At 42.5% G+C, this 24,581-nt stretch overlaps 1 protein-coding gene across 11 annotated transcripts in view; it reads right to left on the reverse strand.

Moving 5' to 3' along the window:
- Positions 1–24,581, reverse strand: part of PAQR8 (progestin and adipoQ receptor family member 8) — a 95,366-nt gene that overhangs the window by 41,280 nt on the left and 29,505 nt on the right. For 2 of the 11 annotated variants that reach the window (XM_077903678.1, XM_077903680.1), the window contains 2 exons: positions 12,839–12,972; positions 6,235–6,442 (listed from right to left, as the gene is read on the reverse strand). The exons of 3 other annotated variants lie outside the window; for them this stretch is intronic. In XM_077903678.1, coding sequence (XP_077759804.1) covers positions 6,235–6,425 — 191 coding nt within the window. In that variant the 5' untranslated portion in view covers positions 6,426–6,442; positions 12,839–12,972. Of the gene's footprint in view, positions 1–4,229; positions 4,509–6,234; positions 6,443–12,838; positions 12,973–24,581 lie in introns of those variants that run through there. 6 more of the 11 variants (XM_077903679.1, XM_077903681.1, XR_013383358.1 and 3 more) reach the window with 5 other exon arrangements.

The following is a 24,581-nucleotide window of genomic DNA, read 5'->3' on the forward strand; positions in this document are numbered from 1 at the left end:
ACTCTCCTCTCCTTACTTCTATATAGATCCCTTTCACATAAAAGCTCAAGTACCAGGCATTAACTACATGTGAGGTAGGTGACCCTCTGGGTACCATATTTGTGTGCATGAGAAAACAACTCTTTGTTTGTTTTGCCTTCTGTAAAAATGCAGTGATAGGACCTGCCTGGTAAAGAATACGTTGAAAGAGAAAAGAAAGGCTTATTTTCTCTAGCCCAATAGGCCATAAAGTATAACAAGGGGTGACAGGACCAGTTTTTTTACACACATATGAGAGCATATATACCCCAATAAAGGTTGTAATTCAAAACAATTACTTTCCAATCCTAAACACATTCACATACCTGTACTGGATGCCCCTTCTAAATCCACCAGTCCTTCAAAAGGACTTTCATTACTTTAATAGGCATACTTCCTATTACAACCTCAATTCCTCACCTCAAAAACCAGAGTTGGTCCCACTTGCTATTTGGCTGTTTCCCAACTAAGGAAGGTTTGCCATCATGGAGGCAATTCAGTAAGTGTGTTACAAATTCTGAAGGCAACTCCAAGGTAGGAACTCTAAAATTATGCTCAGCAATGACAGCATGACTAGAATCAGGCCACAGCTTGCCAAGATGAGTCTTCTGAAGGGGAGAAATATTCATCTGAATGTATAAAGACTGGCATATTTATTTTAACATTTGGATAAAGAATAGAAAGAATCAGCTAGCTATGTCCAAGTAAATAAATATGCTGTGCAATAATGATAATGCAGATTTTGGTGCAAGGTTCTGACCACCCTCTTATTGAGAGAAAAAAAAAAAAAAAAAAAAAAAAGCCTGTCCTGAAATGATACTTGTAAAGTGAATAAATCACTTTTCCATTAACTTGGATAATTATTGAAGAGATTTCCTTCTCATGAAGAAAAAAAAAAAAAAAGAGTCCCAACATAAGCTAGTTGCCAAAATAGTCCTTGGTCCTCCCAGGAAGCTTAAATCTTAGTATATGTCATAATATGAACCTATATCTATAGCACAGAATAAAAGGAGTGGGGATCATCTCTTTCCTCCTGCCCCTCAAAGCCCAGGATACGTCCGTGGATAAATGAACTGAATAGGATTCCTGCCCACCCCACCCCACCCCACCCCGTCATCCTGAATTAGCTGTTACGTGAAATAATTAAACTAATTACTATACAAAACTAACCGTATTGGATAAGTTATTATACAATGTCAATATTATTTAGCTAACTGAAGGGAGATAGAGACCCAAAACAAACAACAGGGGAAAAAAAAAAAACAAAAAACAAAATGTACTGGTCATTTGTTTATCTTTAGACACACATTTGGACACCCCATTCACTGAGGTCCTAAGCAGCCTAGTGTCCTGCCAGGTGACCTTGGTGAAGCAGCTCAGGGGTGGGTTCAGACTGTGAACACATCTTAAGAGCTAGAGTGCGGTTGAGGGCAGCCCACCTTCCATGCAGGTAACTTCCTACCAACTTCAGTAAAGGAAGCCCTCCCCAACACACACAATCCAAAACTGTACACTATTTCTCCTGTCTACTCGGCTGTGGAATGCAGCGCGTTTGTGGGCAGTGTGTGTTCGTGTGTGTGCGCGCGCGTGCACGCCCCCCCCCCCCCCGCCTTGCTGATTTTCCTCCAGTTTTTACTCAGAAACAGCTTCTCCCAGAGTATAGGGGAATGGGGAGCAAGTGCCACCAGTGGATCTAAGAATTAAATGCACCTTTATTATGAGTTGTGCCCAAGGCACACACACAGGTAGAGCTTCTCTGCATATTTGAAATCTCACTCCTTAACGACTCTTTTAAGCCCCGCCTGTGCTCAGTGGGTCCCTGGGCAAGACGCCTTGTAACCCAGCTTGGAAACAGGAGGTGCGGCCAAGGCCCGGGCCGGGCCGGCGGATCTGCCCCCGAGCGTCCCGCTCCAGGTCCCACACGGATGCCCGGGATGCCCGGGATGCCCGGGAGGCCCGGCGCCCCCGCGCGGCTCAGCGACCTGCGCCCCTGCCTGGTCCCTCCCGCCCCCCGGCGGTGGTGGCCTGGCCCCGCTCGCCCGAGCGAACGCCGTCTCGAGGCTTCCATGACCCCATTCCACCGAGAGGGCGCGACGTGCCGCGAGCCCTGCCTCCCGCCCCCGCCCCCGGCACCCCCGCCGCCCCGCCGCGCCTGCCCTTCCTCCGAGCCCCGGCGCCCCACCACGTAGCCCTGGCCCCCGCACAACTCCGCTTCCCGCGCCCCTTCCCCGACAGCGCCCCCATCCTTCTCCCCGAGGAGCCCGACCCTCTCCGGCCCCCCCCGCCCCGCCCCGCCGCCTCGGGCTTCCTCCCCTCCGCGCTCTCCCCGCCGCCCGGCGGAGGGCGCCCCAAGAATGCCGGCAGGACGCCCCGGTCCCCGCAGCGAAGCTCTCCCGCGTCGCGGTCCTGAGCCCCCTCGGTCCTCCAGGCTCGGGCTCCGCAGTCCCGCACGTCTGGATCCTGACCTGCAGCCTCGGCCCCAGGGCTCGGGCTCTGGGACTCCCCAGCCCCGGAGCACTGACCCCGGGCCCCCGGCTCGGCTCCTGCTCGTCGCGATTCTGGACGCCCTCGGGGTCGGGGTCGGGGTCGGGGTCGGGGCGCCCCAACCGCTGGAGGCTGACCTTCCCGCCCTCCTCCACCCCCCGCCCCGCCCCGCCCCGCCCCGCCCGCCGTTCTCGAGCCTGGGGCTCCCCATCCGCACGGTCCCGACCTCTCGCCCGGCCGGCGCGGCTCCCCCGACTCACCGCAGCGGCGGCGGCTGAGCCCGCGAGCGAGCCCAGCCCAGCCCGGCCCGCCCGGCCCGCACTCCGGCTCGGGCTCCCCGCTCCCAGCTTCCCTCCCGCAGGCGGCGGCGACTGCGGCGGGCGCAGCTCAGGGGAGCGGCCCGGGGGCGGGGACCGCCCGGCTCCGCCCCTTCCCGGCCGGGGGCGGGGGCGGGGGCGGGGCGGGGCGGGGAGGGGGGAGCAGACCCGCGCGCCCCCCGCGGCCCCCGACGCCGCCTCGCCCCCGAGGACGTCGAGGACCCCTGTCCCTCCCCCGGGGTCAGGCCGCACAGTCCCCTTTCAGCGGGGACTCGAGAGGTACAGAGGACTCGAGGGACAGAGAGACGCGTTAACTGCTGTCCTGTCGGTTCGAAGAACCCACTCCAGGGGCCCATTTCTGATGGTTTTTTTTTTTTTGCTTTTTTTTTTTTGTTTTTTGGGGAGGTGTTTTTGGAGGACGGTGAGGGCAACAACAACAAACTTCATCTTCCATCCCAAGAGCGATTCAAATGCTGGCCTCTCCACCACCCGCATCTGCACCTTCAGGGCCATCCTGCCTGTGAGATCATGTGGTAGCACACCCAGGAGGGCCCTGGCAGACACACATTTTCACACTCCTGAGATACACCCGTGAAGTTCTCTCCTGTGACTTAAGCACACACAAACACACCTCTTGCACTGTCATGCTAGGAACCCACGTCCATACCCCTGTATGCTCAATCCACAGCTCCCTAGCCAGTCGGCAGTATCCGTGACCTACATCCACAGGGCGACAGGGCAAGAGGTGAAATTCCACATGTAGACCCAGACTTGCCCCCCTTGCCCGTAATTTCTGGACCTTTTACCAGGATAACAATACACTTAAGATGTAAGAGCATCAATTAACAAATCAAATTGGCTTTGCTGTTAAAAAGCAGTGTCCATTATCTGGAAAAAAGAAAAACCGATCAGATGCTGAGAACATGGCCTGAGCCAGTGCTCCTGCAGGAGATTCATTTGATTTATGTTATTGCTTTTCCGAGACACTGAGGCCTAACTCTGGTTTGGTGATACCTGGCAATTTGCCATTATACCACCCTGCTTAACAACAACACCTCGCTTTTTTACTGTGTTTTCACTTTTCAAAACATTTTAAAATCCATTATTGTCTTTATCTTCAGCAAAACAACATGAAGCAAAGATAGGTTTTCCAACAGAAGTTATTTGAGTTTCATAAATGGAAGACTTAATAGATCCAGCAGTTCAGTGACCAGGTTTGAAGCAGAGTCAGGACTAGGAAAGAGTAAGGGGCCTGGTCTTCAGGTCCACTGCTCTTCCCACAGAATCACAGGCCCAACACACATAGATACTGGTGGAAATGTCACAGTAGGCCCTTGGCAGATTTGCCCTCTCCATCTCTGCTTTATCTCAAAGATGTCAGGGAATTCTCTATTCGCAAAAATGCAACCGTTCAATATTAACAGGCATTTATTTTTCATCCAAAGATCATAAATGTACAGCAAAGCTGATCGACAGGGGATAAACAGTCATTTTTTCCCCCTCTCTCTGCCACTCTAAAAACAAAATTACAGGTCAGCAAATATGAAGGCCCAACCACAGGCTCAGTCTAACTGAAGTGAGCTATCAGTGAGAGCTGATGAGTCTGTGAGATGCATGCTGATTATGCTTGCAGCTTTTCTTCTCCCCTGAGACTCCCTCCACCTGGAGCAATAGAAGGGTTCTCTTGTCCTAAAAGAAGACCAACAAGTCCTTTAAGGCTTTCTCAGTGTCACAGCAAGAAAATGGTATGAACCTTTATCTAGGGAGCAGGCGTCAAAGTGCAGCATGAAGCGTAATGGGTGTCAGGCATTTTTATCTGTGGGCAGAGGGTTCTGTTTACAAGCGTTGCCATCCAGAGCCACTAGATAAAAGACATGGTTCCTCATTCATCTTGCCTCTTTTTCTTTTAAGTGTGGTAAAATGCTCATAAATGTTACCATCTTAACCTTTTGAAAAAAACTTTTAATTGTGGTAACATAAACATAATATAAAATTTGCAACCTTAACCATTTTTCACATGTACAGCTCAGTAGCGTTAAGTACAGCCACAACCTTCATGCCTTATAAAACTACTTGGATCTTACACTAGCTTCTTCCATTTTTTTACTCAGAGGTGATGGCTCACTTCAGTTTGGGCAGTACAAGTGACATCTTTGGTAATTCTGGAAAAAAGAGTCCGAAAGTGACCTTACTATTTTTGAGTTAATAAAAGCCTTCTGGATTTTTCATAAAGGATAGTAAGGATGGCCTTTAGTACATAGAAGTTCACAGCCAACCTCCCTCCATGTAATACTTTCATCTGGCAACAAAATTTAGACTTTTGGTTTTTCTGAAAGCTGTTAAATAGGCAAGATCTGGGATATTACAGAATTTCCTCTAAAAGAGAATGCTAAACTGCTAACCCAATCAACATTCTATCAGACGCATTTCCCGTTCAGATTGCCCTTGAGAGCCACAGATGCAGCCAATATACAGTGTAATTAAAAAATAAATATGCAAGATTAAGGAGCTACTTTTGTACCAAACTCTTAACAAAATAATTTGGTCCATTTTATGTTGTATACATACCACACTGACACTGTTTTTCTATTGCTTTCACAGTGTGTTTACAAAGCATTGTTTTCCAAGAAGCTCCAAGTGCATGCGATGACATCGTATCACTAAACTTCTTACATTTTATGTGAAGTAGGAAAGGGGTAGGAACTGTTAGCCTTACAGTGACACAAAGAAATGGAAGTATGGTAGAGCTAAAACATCTGCTGGAACATCTATTCTGGTTTATACTGGTCTACCCTGAAAGACCTACTCCTGAAAACTCATACAAGAGAGTGTTGTTTAAAAACACTAGTTATTTTTATTTTCTTTTTACATCTTATGGGCAAACAGAGGGCCATGAGTGTTTTCACTGTCTTGGCAGAGAAAAGGAGAATCACTTTGCACTGTGGACCACTATCCTATACCATACACAAAAAAATTACTCAAAAAGAAACTAAACTACTAAAAGAAAACATAGGCAGTAAGCTCCCTAATATGGTTCTTGGCAATGTTTTTTTGGATCTGACTTCAAAGGCAATGGCAACAAAAGCAAAAATAAACCAATGGGACTAGATCAAACGAAAAAGCTTCTGCAAGGCAAAGGAAACCATCAACAAAATAAAAAAGCAGCCTACAGAATGGGAGAAGATATTTGCAAATGATATATCCAATAAGGGGTTAATATCCAAACGACATACAACTCAGTAACAACAACATCCAAGCCCCAGATGGTCCAATTTAAAAATGGGATTTAAAATGTGAAGATCTGAATAGGCATTTTTCCACAGAAGACATGTAGATGGCAAACAGGCACACAAAAAGATTTACTAATAATCAGGGAAATGCAAATTCAAATTCACAATGAGATATCATGTCATACCTGTCAGAATGGCGATTACCAAAAAGATAAGAAGTAAGAAATGGGGATCCCTGGGTGGCGCAGCGGTTTGGTGCCTGCCTTTGGCCCAGGGCGCGATCCTGGAGACCCGGGATCGGATCCCACGTCGGGCTCCCGGTGCATGGAGCCTGCTTCTCCCTCTGCCTCTCTCTCTCTCTCTCTGTGACTATCATGAATAAATAAATAAAATCTTTAAAAAAAAAAAAAAAAAAAAAAAAAAAGAAGTAAGAAATGTTGGTGAGGATGTAGAGAAAAGGGAATGCTCTTGTGCTGCTGGTAAGAATGTAAATTGGTGCAGCCAGTATGGAAAACAGTATGGAATTTCCTGAGAAAACAAGAAATATAATTGCCCCGTGGTCCAGCAATTCCACTTCTGGGTATTTCTTCAAAGAAAATGAAAATACTAATTAGGAAAGACATATGTGTCCTATATGTTCATTGTAGCGTTATTCACAATAGCCAGGATGTGCAATCAACTGAAGTGCCCATTGATGGATGAATGTATAAAGAAGATGTATAAAGAAGACGGAATACTACTCAGCCATAACAAAGAATGAAATCTTGCCATTTGTGACAATATGGATGGATCCTGAGGGTATTATGCTAAGTGAGGTAAGTCAGGCAGAGAAAGACAAATAGTGTAGGATTTCACATATAAGTGGAATCTAAAAAACAAAACAAATTGAACAAACAAGCAGAAACTCATAGGTGTAGAGAACAGATTGGTGGTTGCCAAAGGGGAAATGGGTTTGGAAATGGGTGAAATGGGAGAAGGGGTCCCAGGGGTACAGACTTCTAATCATAAAATAAGTAAGTCATGGGGATGTAATGAACAGCATGGTGACTATGGTCAATAATATTATATTGAATATCATGTAACTTTATATGGTGATAGAGGAAACTAGACTTATTGTGGTGATAGTTTTGCAAACTATACAAATATTGAATCATTGTGTTGAATACCTGAAATTAATATAATATTTTACATCAATTATACTTTAATAAAAAAAAGTATGGGCTTGAAAGTCAGACCATCTTGAGTCTGAGCCTCATTACCATCACTTAGTCTTTGGTACTGTACTTCAGTACTGTAAAATGGAAATAAAAATTGTACCTGCTTCATATATTTATTGCTAGGATTAAGTGAAACAACATACATTAAACACTCATCATTGTACTTATAATAATAATGAGGGCTTGATAAATGTAGATAAAAAAGCAATGGCTTCATGTAAATGGTTCTTTATAGGATCCTTGTTCTAATACTTTCTATTTGATGAGAAGATATACTTATTCGAGAGGACTGCATAGGAGTAATTTGGAGAAACTTGAATATCTCTATTTTTAACACTGAAGTCAAACCTATCCATTCCTTAATATTCCATCATCAGACAGACATCCATACTTTGCTTGTGTGCTTGCTTGCTTGCTTGCTTTCTTCCTTCTTCCTTCCTTCCTTCAGCAGGCACCACACCCAGCATGGAGCCCAACACAGGGCTTGAACTCATGACCCTGAGATCAAGACCTGAGCTGAGATCAAGTGTTGAATGCTTACCTGACTGAGCCACCCAGGTGCCCCCACACTCAGCTTTTCTATTTAGACCCACTGCGAGGTGGAGAAACAACCATGATACTAATTTCACACACAGGATTCTAACAAGCTGTGGTTGGATCAAGTTAAAAATTAAAATAAGATGGGATCCCTGGGTGGCGCAGGGGTTTGGCACCTGCCTTTGGCCCAGGGCACGATCCTGGAGACCCAGGATCGAATCCCACAACGGGCTCCGGGTGCATGGAGCCTGCTTCTCCCTCTGCCTGTGTCTCTGCCTCTCTCTCTCTCTCTATCATAAATAAAAAAAATAAAATAAAAAATTAAAATAAGAATAATGGTTTTCCTGTATTGTGTGTCTATATTATCTTATTTAATAGTAGAATGGTAGGGGTTCATTAATTTGATTTCCTCTGGAGTGGTTTATCCCTGTCTGTCCCTAGTATATTTCTTAATGATAACAATCAATTAACAATTCAGGGAGCAAACCAATGAACACATATAGACAAGAGAGACAAAATGCAGCAATTGCTCCTGGGCATGTGTGAGGTTGTGTCGCCTTGCATTTGACTTCCCACTCTGTTGCAACTTGTGCCTGGCTGAAGAGCTTCAGATGGGAAAGTACAAGGAGCATGATAAAATGAGCAACCAGTTACCCTTTACATAATCAATAATACAATATAAATTCCTACATTCCAATAAGGTTTGATGTACATAAGTGTTAATTTTAACATTTATTCTAAGACTTAAATTTAGAAAATATGGTTTATAATTGGATCATAATAATCTAATGGCAAATAAGAGCGTGGATATTAAAATATGAGGCCTTTATTTATTCTTTAGAAGAATGAAAAGACTCAGAGTAAATCACCCAATTGCTCCCCTCTTGAAAGGTCCTAACAATTATGTTTCTTCCCTTCACTTTGCTCCTGATTCTTAAGTTATTATATTCAGGGGGAGGGAGGAAGATGGGGGCAATCCCTAATCCAGGGGAAAATCAGAGGAATTGAACTTCAAGGACTGAAGTCAAGGGATGCCTGGGTGGCTCAGTGGTTGAGCATCTGCCTTTGGCTCAGGGCGTGATCCTGGGATCTGGGATTGAGTCCCGCACGGGCTCCTCCTGGGGAGCCTGCTTCTCCCTCTGCCTATATCTCTGCCTCTCTCTGTGTGTGTCTCTAATGGATAAGTAAGTATAATCTTTTTTTAAAAAAAAACTGAAGCCAAAAATTTGGAGGAGTAAACATTTTTTAGTCTGCTCAACTCCAATTCAATCTGAACTGTGTTCTTTTTTTAAATTTAAATTCAATTAACCTATAATGTATTATTGGTTTCAGAGGTAGAGGTCGGTGATCCATTAGCCTTATATAACACTCACTGCACATGACATCATGTGCCCTCCTTAATGTCCATCACCCAGTTATCCCATCCCCTGCCCTCCCCTCTAGCCAACTATGTTCTAAAGGGAGATTAGGACATTTCTTAGCTTTAGGACTAGAGAAAGAGCCATGAGAAGTCACTCAGGATGGAAAATAGGCTTGTATAAAACCTCTGCCTTTGCCACGTCTCCCACTGGTGTGTGGCAGGGGAAGTATACAACCTCTTCTAGCTCATTTCTTTCTATTATCTGTCATGTAAGTCAGGTTGATGAGCAAAGGCACAGATCATCCTCTGTTAAACAGTGGTGGGGTAGGGCCAGAATCCCTTACTGTGGCAGAATGTTCCATCCATTGCCTTTTAGTTGATGTTTATCTAAGAGAGACTTATCCTGGCTCTCAGTTCTTTTAAAGAGCATGGAAGGATGAAAATGGCAATCTTGGACAACATGACTAACAATTGCATTATTGATGCTTGCTTCTGGCTTGGTTTCAGGGTTTTAATGATTTTAAAAAGAAAAAAAAAATCAATGCAACAATTAACCAGTTTAAGCCAGCTCATGTTCACTGAGTCTGTCTTTACTGCATAGGGGTGAGCTAGGGATCCAGAACTGCCCCATTCATTTGGCCATCTAGAGATCTAGAGCTATACCCAAAGATATGTATAAGGGAGAATAGAGGAGATCTAGGGTTATACTCAAGCCTAGACCTCAGGAGTAGAGTAGACAAACTGGAGTCTTCTCTAGTTCATGTATATACCTCTCTGAATAAGCCCAGTGACCTGAATGTTGAGCCAGGCTTAAAGTTATAAGTTTGGTTAAAAGTGACCTTTAGTCTAATGAGACAAAGCATCTTGATTGAGCTGACCTCTCTTACATCATTACATCATTTTGTAATTCCCTATGTCTTTTTTTGGCTTCTCCATTAGACTGTAAACTCTTAGGCAGTAAGGTTTGTGGACATGCCATTTGCTGCCACACCCATAAATCTAGCCCATAGTATGTGCTGGAAAAAAAATCACCCAATAAGTGAATGAATAATGTGAATGCTCTGCATATTTGGAATCCAGTTAGCCCAGGAGTCCATGATCACTTACTCTAGATCCCTTAGAGGATGGTAGAATAATCTAGAAATGGACTAGAAAAGAACATGCCCCAGGGATGGGAACAATGAGGACAAGAAAAAGAAACTTAGGAGAAGCATGTTTTCCCATTTGGAGAGAGAAGGAAAAAGAATGAGCCAGGGTAATTCTGGGTCCCCAGCAGGACATGCTACAGAAATAGACCACTCCAGTTTTTTAAATCAAACTGGATTGAACTGAAGTAAACGGAGTTGCAGGAATTCATCCTATGGAGGGGACATCTTGAAGAGTTCAAACTAAAGTAAAATTCTTGGGGTCTGGCTCAGTAGCTAGAGCATATATCTGGCTCAGTAGGTAGAGCATATGACTCTTGATCTTGGGGTTATAAGTTCAAGCCCCACATTGGGCATAGAGATTACTTAAAAATCTTAAAAAAAAAAAAAAACCCTACAGTAAAATTCTCCCCCTCCTTTATTCTCCCTCCCAATTAAATTAAATTTCTCTGGTTACTCTTCCCACTAGACTATGACTCTCCAGCCCTGAAGATATCCAGGGATGAACCTGGAAGCCACTCTAGGCATAGAGATATAACTTTATTGGGTCTTTCTCCCCAAATGTTCCTGAGAGTCTTCAAGAATTACCTAACAGCATGTGTATTTTGACCAGAATCTTAGAATCCTGTTAATGCCAATGGGAAGTTTCAGCAGGAATCACATAGGGCAAATAGTCTCTGGGGTAAAATATGATATCTGAGTCCTGACCAAATTGACTAGGGTCCATGCATGAGATGGAATACTGTACAGTCTTCAAAAATCATGCAGACCGCATGGCATACAGAAACGTGCAGTCTGCAGTTCTGTGGTTCAGTAAAACAGCAAGTTATGTAGTGTGATCCAACTTTATAATAAAGACATATATGGGGGCACCTGGCTGGCTCAGTTGGTGGAACATGTGACTCTTGATCTCAGGGTTGTGAGTTTGAGCCCCACATTGGGTGTAGAGGTTACTTAAAAATAAAATCTAAAATAAAATAAAATAAAATCTAAAAGAGAGAGAGAGAAAGCAAGAGAAATGCACCACAAGAAAAAAAAAAAAAGAATGAAAAGAAAAAGAAAGTTGTACATTCATAATGGTTATTTCTCAATGGTGATATTCCAGGAGAAAATTTTTAAAAATAATTTCCAACATTTTTCAAAATATCCTTAATTAAATACAAACATAAACAAATGGCTGTTGTTCATTGTTCTGCACCTAAGTTTAATTCTAATGGAATATAATTAGTTGTAGATTACCGTAGGACAAAAATGAAATGAAGTTAATTGGGACATGTTGGTGCTTCTGAAATCATAACAACAAATGAGTATTCTTATTCTCTTTTTAAAATAGGTATTAAAAGAGGTAACTTGCTCAAGGCAATCATAAACTGTGTCAGAGTCACTCCATCATCAGTGGTACTGGGGAAGCGGATGACAGGGAGGTCAAAATCAGCATGCTTAGATTCCAAGAACCCAAGGTTCTTGGAGGGGACACTGAGTGCAAAAGGCAATGTGTCCCATCTCTTAACAGCCACTAATAGTCATGACTGGCTCCTTTGGCCAGCTCCTTTGGATGTAAACAGTTTCTCTTCCTGCCATGCTCCTTGTTAATGGTGCATTTGACATCTCTTGTCCCCTCTATTAAATCAGGGCTGGAAGAGAATGGTGCTAGCTGATCCAATTTTATGGAGATTGAGTCCAGTAAACTTTGCAACAAGATGAGGCCTGGCTGCTTTAAGTCTCTCTCTCTCTCTTCTCTCTTCCTCTTTAGACAGATCCAATTAGCCCTGATCCCTCTACATTGTTGACAAGGGGGTCAGCAAATCGTTTAGGGCAGGAGGGAAATACCTTATTTGGATGTTATGAGGACACTAAATAAGATTTAGTCTGGAGACAAAGGGACATGTGCCTATTATCCAATATGCAGTAGTCTGTTATTAATTCTTTCATCTATTCAGAAAATATTTATTGAAGACCGCCTTGCCTCCATGCTAAGAGCACTCTGCTAAGACCTAAGGATAAAGAGATACATTTGATGCAATCCCCATCCTCCCATCTAGCAGAGAAAATATTTATACAAATAATTATGAAACACTGTGGCAAGGGTGGTTAACAAAGGGATACCGGATGATTTTCCCTGTATGAAAAAACAGGGGAGGAGCACCTAGCTCCCTTAGTCATCTAGCTTTTTAGTGTTGGGAGGGTCAGGAAAAGCTCAAGGTAAGTCATGAAGGATGAGGTCTAATAAGCAGACAAGAGGAGAGGGAAACATTCTGGCCTGAGGGAACAGCAGGGACAAGCTGACAACAGCGCCACACTAGCAAGGAATGACAAGGGCACATATGCATGCAACCCCTGCTTATAGCCTTCAACGAGGATGGAAGAGATGGTACAGTCCATAACCTAATAGTTTTACTGTCATTTAATCAATCACACACATGGAATACTAAAGAAAGTAAAAACAGCCCTTTACTTTGGGTTCCAGTGGCATGTTCCAGAACATATAAAATCCTCAGGGGAAGAGATATTCCAGAGCAGCTCCTCTTACCTCACCAGTTCCTCTAACTAGCACCAAGACTTAGTATCAGCATTCACAGTGGCCATGTGATCTGTACCCAGAGTAAGTAAGTACAGGAGGGTTATTTCTCCCCTTTGGACTCTCTTCCTCCTCTCTTCAGTCCTCTAAAAAAAAAAAAAAGATTTATTTATTTATTCATGAGAGAGAGAGAGAGAGAGAGAGAGAGAGGCAGAGACACAGGCAGAGGGAGAAGCAGGCTCCATGCAGGAAGCCCGATGTGGGACTCGATCCCGGGACTCCAGGATCATGCTTTGGGCCAAAGGCAGGCGCTAAACCGCTGCGCCACTTTAGCCCTCTTTCTTTGGTATATTTAAATAGTTTCATTCTCCCCATGCCCTGCTCTACCCAGCATCCCACCTCTTCTGGTTCTTAGTCTTGGAGGCTGTCAGTCACTCCATCCACTTCTGCTGCTGGACTGGGTCAGGAGCTTCAAATCAAGTGAGTGGCGGATAGAGCCCAAGAATTGGCCTCAGGGTCAAATATCTGAAAGATCTTCAGACATTTCTTGTGGCCTCATTTATCCATTTGCTAGCAAAGCATTATTAATTGTTATATTAAGCCTGTCAACATCTCTGCTTTGGGGGGTAGTCTCAGCTTGGCAATGAGTAGACCACGGGGTTTGGGAAAGTTGGAGAAAGAAAATCCATCGTACTCCATGAGAGGAGCCATGTCAAGGAGTGAGACTGGAGAAGGAAGCAGGGGTCACATGATAAAGGGCTATGCATGTCCTGGGAAGGACCTTGAACTACACAATGATTCTCCACCAGAGTCAGGGTTGGGGGGCAAACCCCCTTCATGTCATCAATCTCTCTGCTATCATGGGCTCCTGTTGTGGTGGGAGCATGGTATGGCCCCCAGGTGTGTTGGGTCACTACAGTAGATAAGCAATTATCAACAAGGAAATTATATGAGATATTTTCTTTTTGAAATATCTTTCTGGAGGCAATGTGAGAGAAGGAATTGAGACTAGTGAGGCTGGAGGCATGAGAAACTGGGACAATGAGACTGTTAGGAAGCAGTTGCAGTTATGTAGGCATGAGCTGCTGAGGGCTTCAAGGAAGACAAGAGTATTGTGGATGAAGAGCAAACACCAGATTTAAGAAGTATTTAAAAGGTGGTTAATTGGAGGTAGGAGGTTGGATCCCAGGAGCTGTGTGCTTGCATACAGATACACATCCCTATATTTCCCAGGTATTATTTCTCATCTCACTGTGTTGCGATTCTTCATTAAATAGTCTTCCCAGGTCCTCTGCAAAGGTTAAACCCATGTACATCTTGTTCCCAGCACACAGCACCATGCCTGATACATAACAGGTCTTTATTTTTTTTTAATGTTTTTTTTTAATTTTTATTTATTTATGATAGTCACAGAGAGAGAGAGAGAGAGAGAGAGAGAGAGGCAGAGACATAGGCAGAGGGAGAAGCAGGCTCCATGCACCGGGAGCCCGACGTGGGATTCGATCCCGGTTCTCCAGGATCACGCCCTGGGCCAAAGGCAGGCGCTAAACCGCTGCGCCACCATAACAGGTCTTTAAAAACATTCACTGAAAGGATAAATAAGCAAATGAATGAATGACATAAAGAATGACCCACACGTGGATGGATTAAATGACTGGATGGTTAGGGGAGCTATCAACTAAAGGAAGAAATACAGGAGGAAAATGAGAGCCAGTTCCAGAACTGTAATTTTATTTTCCTTATGTTGGGTTTGAGGTGCCTGTGAGATCTTTGGGGAAGATGTTCAGCTGCAACGGGAGCCCAAAGAAGGGTTCTAGTCTGGCATTGTAAATTAGGTGGTTGTCAGTGAATAGATAGACATTCACAGCATAGATATAGGAAGGATAAGTATACAGAGGGAAGCAAAAAGGGCTAAGAACAAAAAAGTTCTTTCTAACCAGAAGGCTGGTGGGTTTTTTGTTTGTTTGTTTGTTTGTTTTTCGTATTGTTTGTGTTTTTATTAAGATATAATTCACAGGACACTGGGGTGGCTCAGTTAGTTAAGTGTCTAACTCTTGGTTTCGGCTCAGGTCATGCATGATCTCAGGGTCATGAGATCAAGAGCCCTGTTTTGAGCTCCATGCTGTGCTCAGTGGGAAGTCTGCTGGAGATTCTCTCCCTCTCCCCTCCTCCCACTTGCCCACATGTGCTCTCTCTCTTTCTTTCTCTTTTTCTAAAATAAATAAATAAAATCCTTCTTTATAAATAAAAATCTTATACATAAAAAATATATAATTCACATACCATACATTTCAGCATTTTAAAGTGTGTATTTAAGTAGCTTTTAGCGTATTCACAATGTTGTACAACCATCACCACTATCTAATTCCAGAACATTTTTATCATCCTCAAAAGAAACCCCATACTTATTAGCTATCACATCCCATTCCCTGTTCCCTCCAGCTTCTGGCAACCACAAATTATCTTTCTGTTTCCATGGATTTGGTTATCCCAGATATTTTATGTAAATGGAGTCATCTAATATGTGGCTTTCATGTCTGGCTTCTTTCAGTTAGCATAATGTTTTCAAGGCTCCTCTATGATGTAGCATGTATCAGCACTCCATTCAGAGGGCTGTTTAATCTTTGCTAAAGATTAAGCACCATTCCCATCTTTGCATTCCCATCTTTGATTTGTAAGGCTCTCTCAGAACTTTTGAGTATATCCCTCAAAGTTGAGATGGTGAGTCCCTTCATTAATCTACTGAATTTCCTGAAGGGAGTCATAAAAAGCATCCTCAGCTACTCCCTGAAGGCATCCCTGACTTCTCTAGCTCACAAGGATGTCTTCTTTTTCTGACTCCCAGGGCACACACTGTGTGCACTATGCAATTAAATGCCTGGTTCTATAAATTTCCCATCTTCCTTCTCAAATCAGAGTGAAAACTTCTGGGGACAGAGGGCAGGGAGTGTCCTGTGCTATATTTTTCTTCTATTGTTTGCAACACTTAATATAGCATTCTATGGAATTATTCCTACAATCAAATAGAAACCAAAATAACACTTACATTATTCCTCTAATTGCTAAAAAGTTTCCAGGGACACTATTAATTTTTAAAATGGATTTGACTCTTTTTTCTCAGACTCTTTAATAGACTGCTCTTATGACTGTCCAGTTCATGATTATTTTCCATTCTCTAGAAACTGGTTCTCTTCTGTCCCCATTCCAGGTTGATATCCATCTAGCATGCCCTTATCCAGCTATAGTGGTTCTTCATGGCTGATGTTCATTCTCAATGGTTGATGTTTATCCCATAGTAACTGTTAAATATTTTCAATACCACTTCTGTGCTACCATTTACATTGTAGCCACAATAGTATACAGCAGGGTCCCCTGTGCCCCCCACTGCAACATGACTATGCCACTTAGTTAGATAGGCCAGGAAAAGCCACCGGACCCAAACTTTGCCAATTAGTCCCCTTCATAAAGAATTCGGATTTGGTTCATTCTTAATCTATCTGATGTTTTGACCAAGAAAAAAAAGTAAATTCAGGAGATATTGGCAGTGGCAGCATGCAAACTGAAAAACTATACAAAGCCAGTTAGAGAAATGAAAGAAAAAGAAAAACACAGTGAGGGAGTCCTTCCTACAGAGAGGAGCCTGCAAAAGATGGATCTAGAGTCTTAATCCTATCCAAACCCCTGATTTTAACTCATCCTTATAGGCTGACTATATCTCTGCCCTTGAGTTCCATTAAAAGTCTATGTATCTTTGTGTGTTAATTTATTAAGGTACCAACATTCTTGTTGAAAAGAACCAGAAAGAAGAGCTACTTTTGTTTCATTCTTTTCCCCTTGCTCCTTATTTCACCAGCTCCCAACCCCTTCCATGCAGACTGACGGTTCAGCTGGGATGCACCTTTTTGGCTGTAGTGGGTATTAAATATTTTGTATCATATTGCTTCTCAAATCCTCATCCCTAAACCCTCACATACCCTATCTTGCATATTCCTGCTGGCACAATGGGATGAAAGATCAGAATCAGGTTTTGTTTGAGTCAAAGGAAATCTACTAATGTGCCATTCCTTGCATACTACAGTTTCCAACAAATGTCTTTTAATTTTACCTAGTTCCAGTGACTTTGTTATTGATAACCAAGAGTTCTAATTGAGAATGCTTTTATTTTTAATTTTTTAAAATATTTATGAAAAATTTGTTTAAAGATTGATTTATTTATTTTAGAGAGAAGAGGTGGGGGGAGGAGGAGAGGGAGAGAATCCTCAAGGAGATTCCCCACTGAGGGCAGAGCCATCATAGGGCTTGATCCCGTGACCCTGAAATCATGACCTGAGCCAAAATCAAGAGTGGGGCGCTTAACTGACTGAGCCACCTGAGTCTCCCAATTATTTTAAATATAAACATTATTTTTTTAAAAATGGAGTTAGAAGAGACTTTAGAAATCATTCTAGGGAATCCCTGGGTGACTCAGCGGTTTACCCCTGCCTTCAGCCCAGGGCCTGATCCTGTAGACCTGGAATCAAGTCCCACGTCGGGCTCCCGGCATGGAGCCTGCTTCTCCCTCTGCCTGTGTCTCTGCCCCTCTCTCTCTCTATGTCTATCATGAATAAATAAATAAAATCTTAAAAAAAAAAAAAAAAGAAATCACTCTATCATTTGACGGATGAAAAAACAGATTCAGAAAGCCAGAGAACTTGTCTGGCATCACACTGATCTATGAGACTGGAGACTGTAGATCCCCCTTGTATTCACTTTGGGTGTCTTTCCCTTCAACTACTCCCTCTCCTTCTCTGCTTCACACCCCTGGCATCATGCATCATTTAATGGCAGAAGAAATTACAGTAATCAGTGCTTGTGTTACTTGCCCTGATAACTGCCACTGATAAGGAGAGTACAACTGCATTTTTTTTGGGGGGGGGGCCACTTTGAAACTATCAACAATCCTGGTTGACCTGCTAGATCTTGACTGTGGCTGACAAGCAGAAATTGATGCATACCATATGGTGGTTTAATTCAGTAATTACCAAATAAAGACAACTCTTAACTGCCTAGCACACATTAAGAGGATTTTCTGCTCTTTGCTTTGATACTGCAAGCTCTCTGACCACCCCCACCTGACAGCACCACCATATCATAACACATTCTCTTCTCCTTAGTATTACCACTTCCACTTTTTGCATCCTCTGTCCTAGTCTACACTTGGCAAAGGAAAGTGAGGAAACCTAGAATATCTCAAATAATCAAAGATGTCCTGTATCACTGGTTGTGAAATAGTTCTTTGATTGGCCAAATCCCAGCCAGGCTGCAGGCAGCATGTGTGTTGCCTGGCACAACAAAATGTCTCACGTCTAGCCAGATGCTTTGAGCAAGCCAAGGTGAAACATGATCACAGTCTGTAGATACTCTGCATGTCTGCCAAGATGGAGTACCTTTCATCTTAGGGCATGAAACACCAAGCTGGATGGACTCAGAGGTTTAGTCCATGCTCCAAGGTAACAATCTGTCTTTTGACCCCACTTCTGTCACTATTTTCAGTACAGCTGCAGATACATCATTTAAATCTTCTCCATTTCCATTTGTTTATGCAAAAGCACACTACTGACTTACTTCTGAGTCCCTGTTATTCAAAATCTCATGGCTTTGTCCATGCTATTTATTTTGTTAAATATTTTTTAATTTGTTACCAAAAAAATCATATTTAGCCAAGTAACCAATGTCTACCCTAGGCTGTTAATTTCTTGAAGGCAAATACTATCAATTATTTTGTATACTGCCAGGAGCACAGCATTTATAAATCCATGAAAACCTTGAGTATAACTACTTCATGATACTTCAATTCAATTTAGCAGCAATGTAATGACTCTCTTCTGCAGTGGCTGTTTCTGCCAGCATCTTTTCCTTTGAGAACTCACCTTCCCTCACATGCTAGTGCTGACAATCACATTGCCCCCTTCCCATGGGTCCTGTGAGTCAAGAATAGACCCAGGATGGTTGATTAGAGTTTCCTAACCCCTTGGCAATAGGCATGAACATATAACCCAAACTGGACCATTTGACGTTTTCTCTGGGACTGGAAGGAATCATTAGTAAAGAGATACACATCTGCCTAGTAAGGACCGTTCAAACCCAGTGCTTGAGGGACTCTGCCTGAGAATGAAACCATAGACCTAGTTCTGGCTATGCAACTTAAAGAAAATCTGCTGGACTTGGCTCTGGAAAAATTTCTGTTGGTAGGGGAGATAGTCATGGTCCTTTTTATTTTTCTTCCCTTCTGACTTGCATGCATATGTCATGTTTGGAGCTGAAGCAGCTATCTGGAGACCATGAGGGAAAGACAAAGAGAATCACAAAGATGTCAATACTGACATCTGCAAACCCTCCAAACAATAACTAGCAATTACCTTACTCCGGCCAAGCATTGACAAACTAAGGTCCTCAAACATAATTTGTGTTTGTATGGCTCAGGGCCACTGCCTAAGCAGGCTAGCATGGTAAGCTGAAGAGACCAAACCAGGGCATCCTCCTCTGCCCCTACTTCCCCTCTCTGCTCTTGGTACTTGGCTCTCTGGCCAATAGCAGGTATGCATCACCAGTTTCCAGGGTCTAGCTGGCCATCACCAAGATATTAAGGATTCCACTGTTGGCAACAGATGGGTACTGAGTGGTAGACTCTCAGTCTAGGGATTGGTGACCGTTAGTCCCCTTGTCTCTGGCCAGCTGCCCAAGTTGATATGCTGGGTTCACAGGAGTATAAGATGCACAGGAACTCTTGATGTCACTGGGGCAGAGTGATATTAACCAATGAGGTGGCCATCCCTACTACCCATTGGACCAAGCCCCTCCCACTTAAGCCGATAAGCTCTTCCTCTCAAGAATGTCTGCAGCAGAAGGCAACTGGATGCAAACTATGCCCACCCACATGGCCCCTGCGAAAAAAATGGAGCAGGCAGGAGTTTTCTCTTTTGTTATAGAAGTGCCTACATAGTATCTTTGATTTTACTTTTTAGCCCACAAAGTCTAAAATATTTACCATTAACATTATAGAAAAAGTTTGCTAACTTTTTCTATAATATTAATAGTTTTTTTTAAGTCAGCAAACTTTTTCATAATATTAATAGTTTTTTTACTATTGCTCTAGGCAATATCTGTTATGGGAAAGAGAGGGAAAAATCCTGTAGTCAAATTTCTTGTGATTCATAGCCAAACACATATCTAACTTATTTTAGTAAGTAGGACTTCACTAGACAAAGATGTTCTAGGTAGAGCAGTTGGGACACAAATGATAGCCTAAGCAGGGATAGAGAAATAAGAGCTTATGAGCCAGGTGTGAGGAAATGAAGAGCTCTAGGGTGGCTTGAGAACAAGGTTAGTAGTAGGGCCAAGTAATTAAAGACATCTTTTAAAATTTTATGTCAACCCATTAGTGGATCATGACATCAATTTGTGGACTGCAACCAGCATTTGTTTAACTTGGTTTTGTTTTTTACACAAGTGTTCTTAGAAGCTTTATTCATTATAGATAAAAACTGGAAAAAATCCAAATGTCCTTCAGCAGAGAATGGTTAAATAAACTGTCAGACATCTATATTATGGAGTACCACTCAACAGTAAAACAGAATGAATCATCAATGCAGGCAACAGTTTGCATGGATCTCAAGAGAATTATGCTGAGTGCAAAAAAACCCCACTCAATCTCAAAAGATTATAGACCAAATGGTTCAATTTATATGATATTATTGAAATGACAAAATTATAGAGATGGAGAACAGATGTGTAGGTGTTACAGGCAAGGGCATGAGGGAAGGGCAAGAGCTGGCTGTGGCTATTAAAGGGTAGCAGAAGAGTCTGCATGGTGGACTGTTCCTTATCTTAAATATGATGGCGGACACACAAATCTACACCTGTGGGGCAGCCTGGGTGGCTCAGCGGTTTAGCACCGCCTTCAGCCCAGGGTGTGATCCTGGAGTCCTGGAATCGAGTCCCACGTTGGGCTCCCTGCATAGAGCCTGCTTCTCCCTCTGCCTGTGTCTCTGCCTCTCTCTCTCTCTCTCTCTCTCTGTGTGTGTGTGTCATGAATAAATAAATAAAATCTTTAAAAAAACTACACCTGTGATAAGCTGTATAGAACTAAATGCACACATGCAAATAGATGAACACAAAACTGGTTAAATTTGAACAAGGTGGGTGGATTGCATTTGTGTCAATATCCTGGTTGAGATATTGCACTCTAGTTATGCAGGATGTTACCACTGGGGGAAACTAGATAAAGGGTATATAAGTATATAAGATTCCTGTGATATTTCTTACAATTGATGTGAATCTACAAATATCTCAAAATAACAAGTCAAAAAATACATAGAAAAGAGATGGTAGCCTTAGTTTGGCAGGTCTATGAGAAAACAGCACAAGATGTTGAAGAAGGGTGGAAGAATGTGTTCATAACAGAAGTTGGGAGTGCTAAGAATCTGGATACATGGCAAGCCAATCCTTTTCAAATAGAACTTGTTTTATCAACACTACTGCAGACTTCATTCATATTCACTGAACTCTATTTCAAGTATTTGAGGACCTGTTATATTTCAGGCAACTTGATAGAACATTTTCTACTGGCTTCCTTTGAACTAAATTATAAAATGAGCTCTTTTGGGGGAAAAAACTTTTAAGATACAAGAACATTGATTTATATCGAATATGCTACTTAATTTCCTGTTCATGTATGTAGAAGACAAAAAAGAAACTTTTCTAAAAATATTCAATGTCAGTCGCTAAGCAAGTGATTCTTAGAATTAAAGACAAAAGGGAACCCCCATTACTATAATGTTTCTCAAGGTGAGGTATGTTCTCTCAATGTTTTTGCATCAATTGAATATAAAAGTTTAAAACTCTGTTGCAAATCAATAATAAAAAGTAGCCCTGTCTCAGGGCCTTTCTTGCTTAAAGAAGATGAAGTCTGCGTTTTTTTCTACCTTAAAATACCTAAAACACTGTCTGTAGAAGGAATATTGGCAATTTAAAAAGATTACAATAGTTCTTATTTGTGGTCTATATAATGGCTTTCCCATGAACTTCCAAAATTTTCAATTATTCTACATACACCACAGTTAACTATAAAGTAGTAATTTTAGAGGATGCTAAGTATCAGCTCAAATTATCCCCACAAAGAGAGTGAGGGAAATGTTTGTGTATAAAAATACATTTTCATGATTATTAGCTTAAAAATAAAAGAATCCCGGAATGATATAGTGTAGCAGTACATAAAATGTTGTCTTTGCTAAGGCAAGTACTATGTTCTGTTTTACATGCTTTGCAAAGGCACTGCCTTTTCATTCTCATCCTCATCCAACAAGTCACCAAGTCTCTTGCTTGCTCTCACGTGTGGTTATTGCACATGTTTATCTTTCTTTGCTTTCCAAACTTGCTCTCTACTTCAAATGTAGATATCTGGTCATCAAAAGTATACTGTCCCATCTGAACATCCTTAAAATGCTACTGGGGAACAGAAGAGGGAGGATTAGGTAGATGCCTATGAGTTGAGGTCTGGTTCTCTCCCGCTTTGGAAGCCAGTCCTTCAGGGAGAAATTCCTAGACTACTCTCTCTTGCTGAATTCTTTTCATCTAGGATTGTTAGCAGGTTCCCGAGGAGCAGTTATTCAGTATTTGAACATCTTGGTGTACCCTGGGGGTCTGTCCAAGAGAAGCTGATTGAAATCATCCCCTGTTCCTTGTCATCCATTTCTGAGCCACAGGGGCTTATAGTTTCTGCCAAAGGCTCAACTTCATCCTCAGCTGCAAACTTCTTTTTTTTTTTTAATTTTTATTTATTTATGATAGTCACAGAGAGAGAGAGAGAGGCAGAGACACAGGCAGAGGGAGAAGCAGGCTCCCTGCACCGGGAGCCCGACGTGGGACTCGATCCCGGGTCTCCAAGATCGCGCCCCGGGCCAAAGGCAGGCGCCAAACCGCTGCGCCACCCAGGGATCCCAGCTGCAAACTTCTTAAATCTAGAGGCAGGAAACTGGACTCTAGATTCTCTCCCCATAAGAAAAGCCCTGGTCTTGGGGCCCTCATCATGGCATAGAACATCTCAAACCCTCTATGGCCATAGTGACCACAGGACAGAGCACAAAGCAACTGCCACTTCTCACTCTGGTGAGGAGAGAAGCACATGGGCTGCAAGCAGCATTTTAAAAAAGAATCAACCAATAAATAAATAAATAAAAATAAAAAAGAATCAATAGAGTAAGAAAGGAAAGATAGTGTATCATAAATAGTAAAGATAGGTATAATTTTGTAAAATGTTTTAGTTATATTTGTGTATATATATATGTTAGGTCATAATGTAAAACACACACATATATTACATATATACTATATAATATAAACTATATAATATTGGATATACTATATATAAAATATAGTATATATAGTATATAATTATATAAATATTTTTACATTTGATCAGGAGGGTAACGGCATAATCAGATACAGAGAAAGAACAGGTTAAAGGGTGAGAGACACCAACTGGTAGGCAGTAAATTAGGCAAGTACTATCAGGGCAGAAGACTTTCTTACAGGGCAAGTGATAGATATTCAACTTAAACTTGAGTAAACGAGAGTTTATTTCTCGGCTGGCATAGCTGAGAAGAATGTGAGGTTATTTTACAGAACCAAACGATAACGAGCTACAGGAAACCAGAGCTTGGTGACAGCGTGGGAACTCATGACTGCTCTGCCTCTCCCTAGTTTGGCCTCATTGTTTGCTGCACAGAGGCCCTCTCAAAGTGGCGGTAAAGACAGCCTCTAGCAGCTTAGGATCCATTTCCTCCTCCAGTTTAGCAAGTCTGCTGGTCTTTGTCCAGAACTTGGACATCAATCCCAGTGAATGACTCTAAAAGACCCTTTCCTATTCCTATTCCTATTCCTTGTTCTTTTTTTTTTTTTTTTTTTTTAGATTTTATTTATTTATTCATGAGAGACACAGGCAGAGGAAGAAGCAGACTCCACACAGGGAACCCAACATGGGACTCGATCCCAGGTCTCCAGGATCACACCCTGGGCTGAGGCCTGCGCTAAACTGCTGAGCCACCTGGGCTGCCCTCTATTCCTTGTTCTGAACCTTTTACAAGGTTTTAGTTAGAGTGCTCTTAGCTGGGAGCTATGGAATACCCATTCAAAAGTAGTTTAAAGGGCAGCCCTGATGGCTCAGTGTGGTTTAGGGTGCTGCCTTTGGCCCAGGGCCTGATCCTGGGGACCCTGCATGGACCCTGCTTTTCCCTCTGCCTGTCTCTGCCTCTGTGTGTGTGTGTGTGTCTCTCATGAATAAATAAATAAAATCTTAAAAAATAATAATAAAAGTAGTTTAAATAATGAGTATAATGAAATATTTTTATTATAGTTCCAAGTTGGTTGGTTAAGATAGTGGTGCAACAAAATTGGTTAGAGTCTCAGGTAGCTTCTTCACTATTCTCTTGACTTTCCCTTCAAAGGCAAGATGGTTGCTGCATTTCCCAGGATCACCTTGTTACAAAACAAAGTTCAGGGGAGAAAGAAGCAAGTCTTTGACTTGCATCGATATTTAGAATGAGGAAAGGTTTCCCAGAAATGTCCTCTTAAATTTCTTTGGTTGTGATTGTGTCCTATGTAGGCATATTTAGTCCATCAGTGGCAAATGGGATAAACAAGACTGTTAAGACCAATCAACCAATACCCCCTAGGGTTGGAGATACCCATGAAGCACATGAATGCCCACCATCTAAAA

The sequence above is a fragment of the Canis aureus genome, chromosome 7 (assembly GCF_053574225.1).
Source record: "Canis aureus isolate CA01 chromosome 7, VMU_Caureus_v.1.0, whole genome shotgun sequence".
Taxonomy (NCBI): domain Eukaryota; kingdom Metazoa; phylum Chordata; class Mammalia; order Carnivora; family Canidae; genus Canis; species Canis aureus.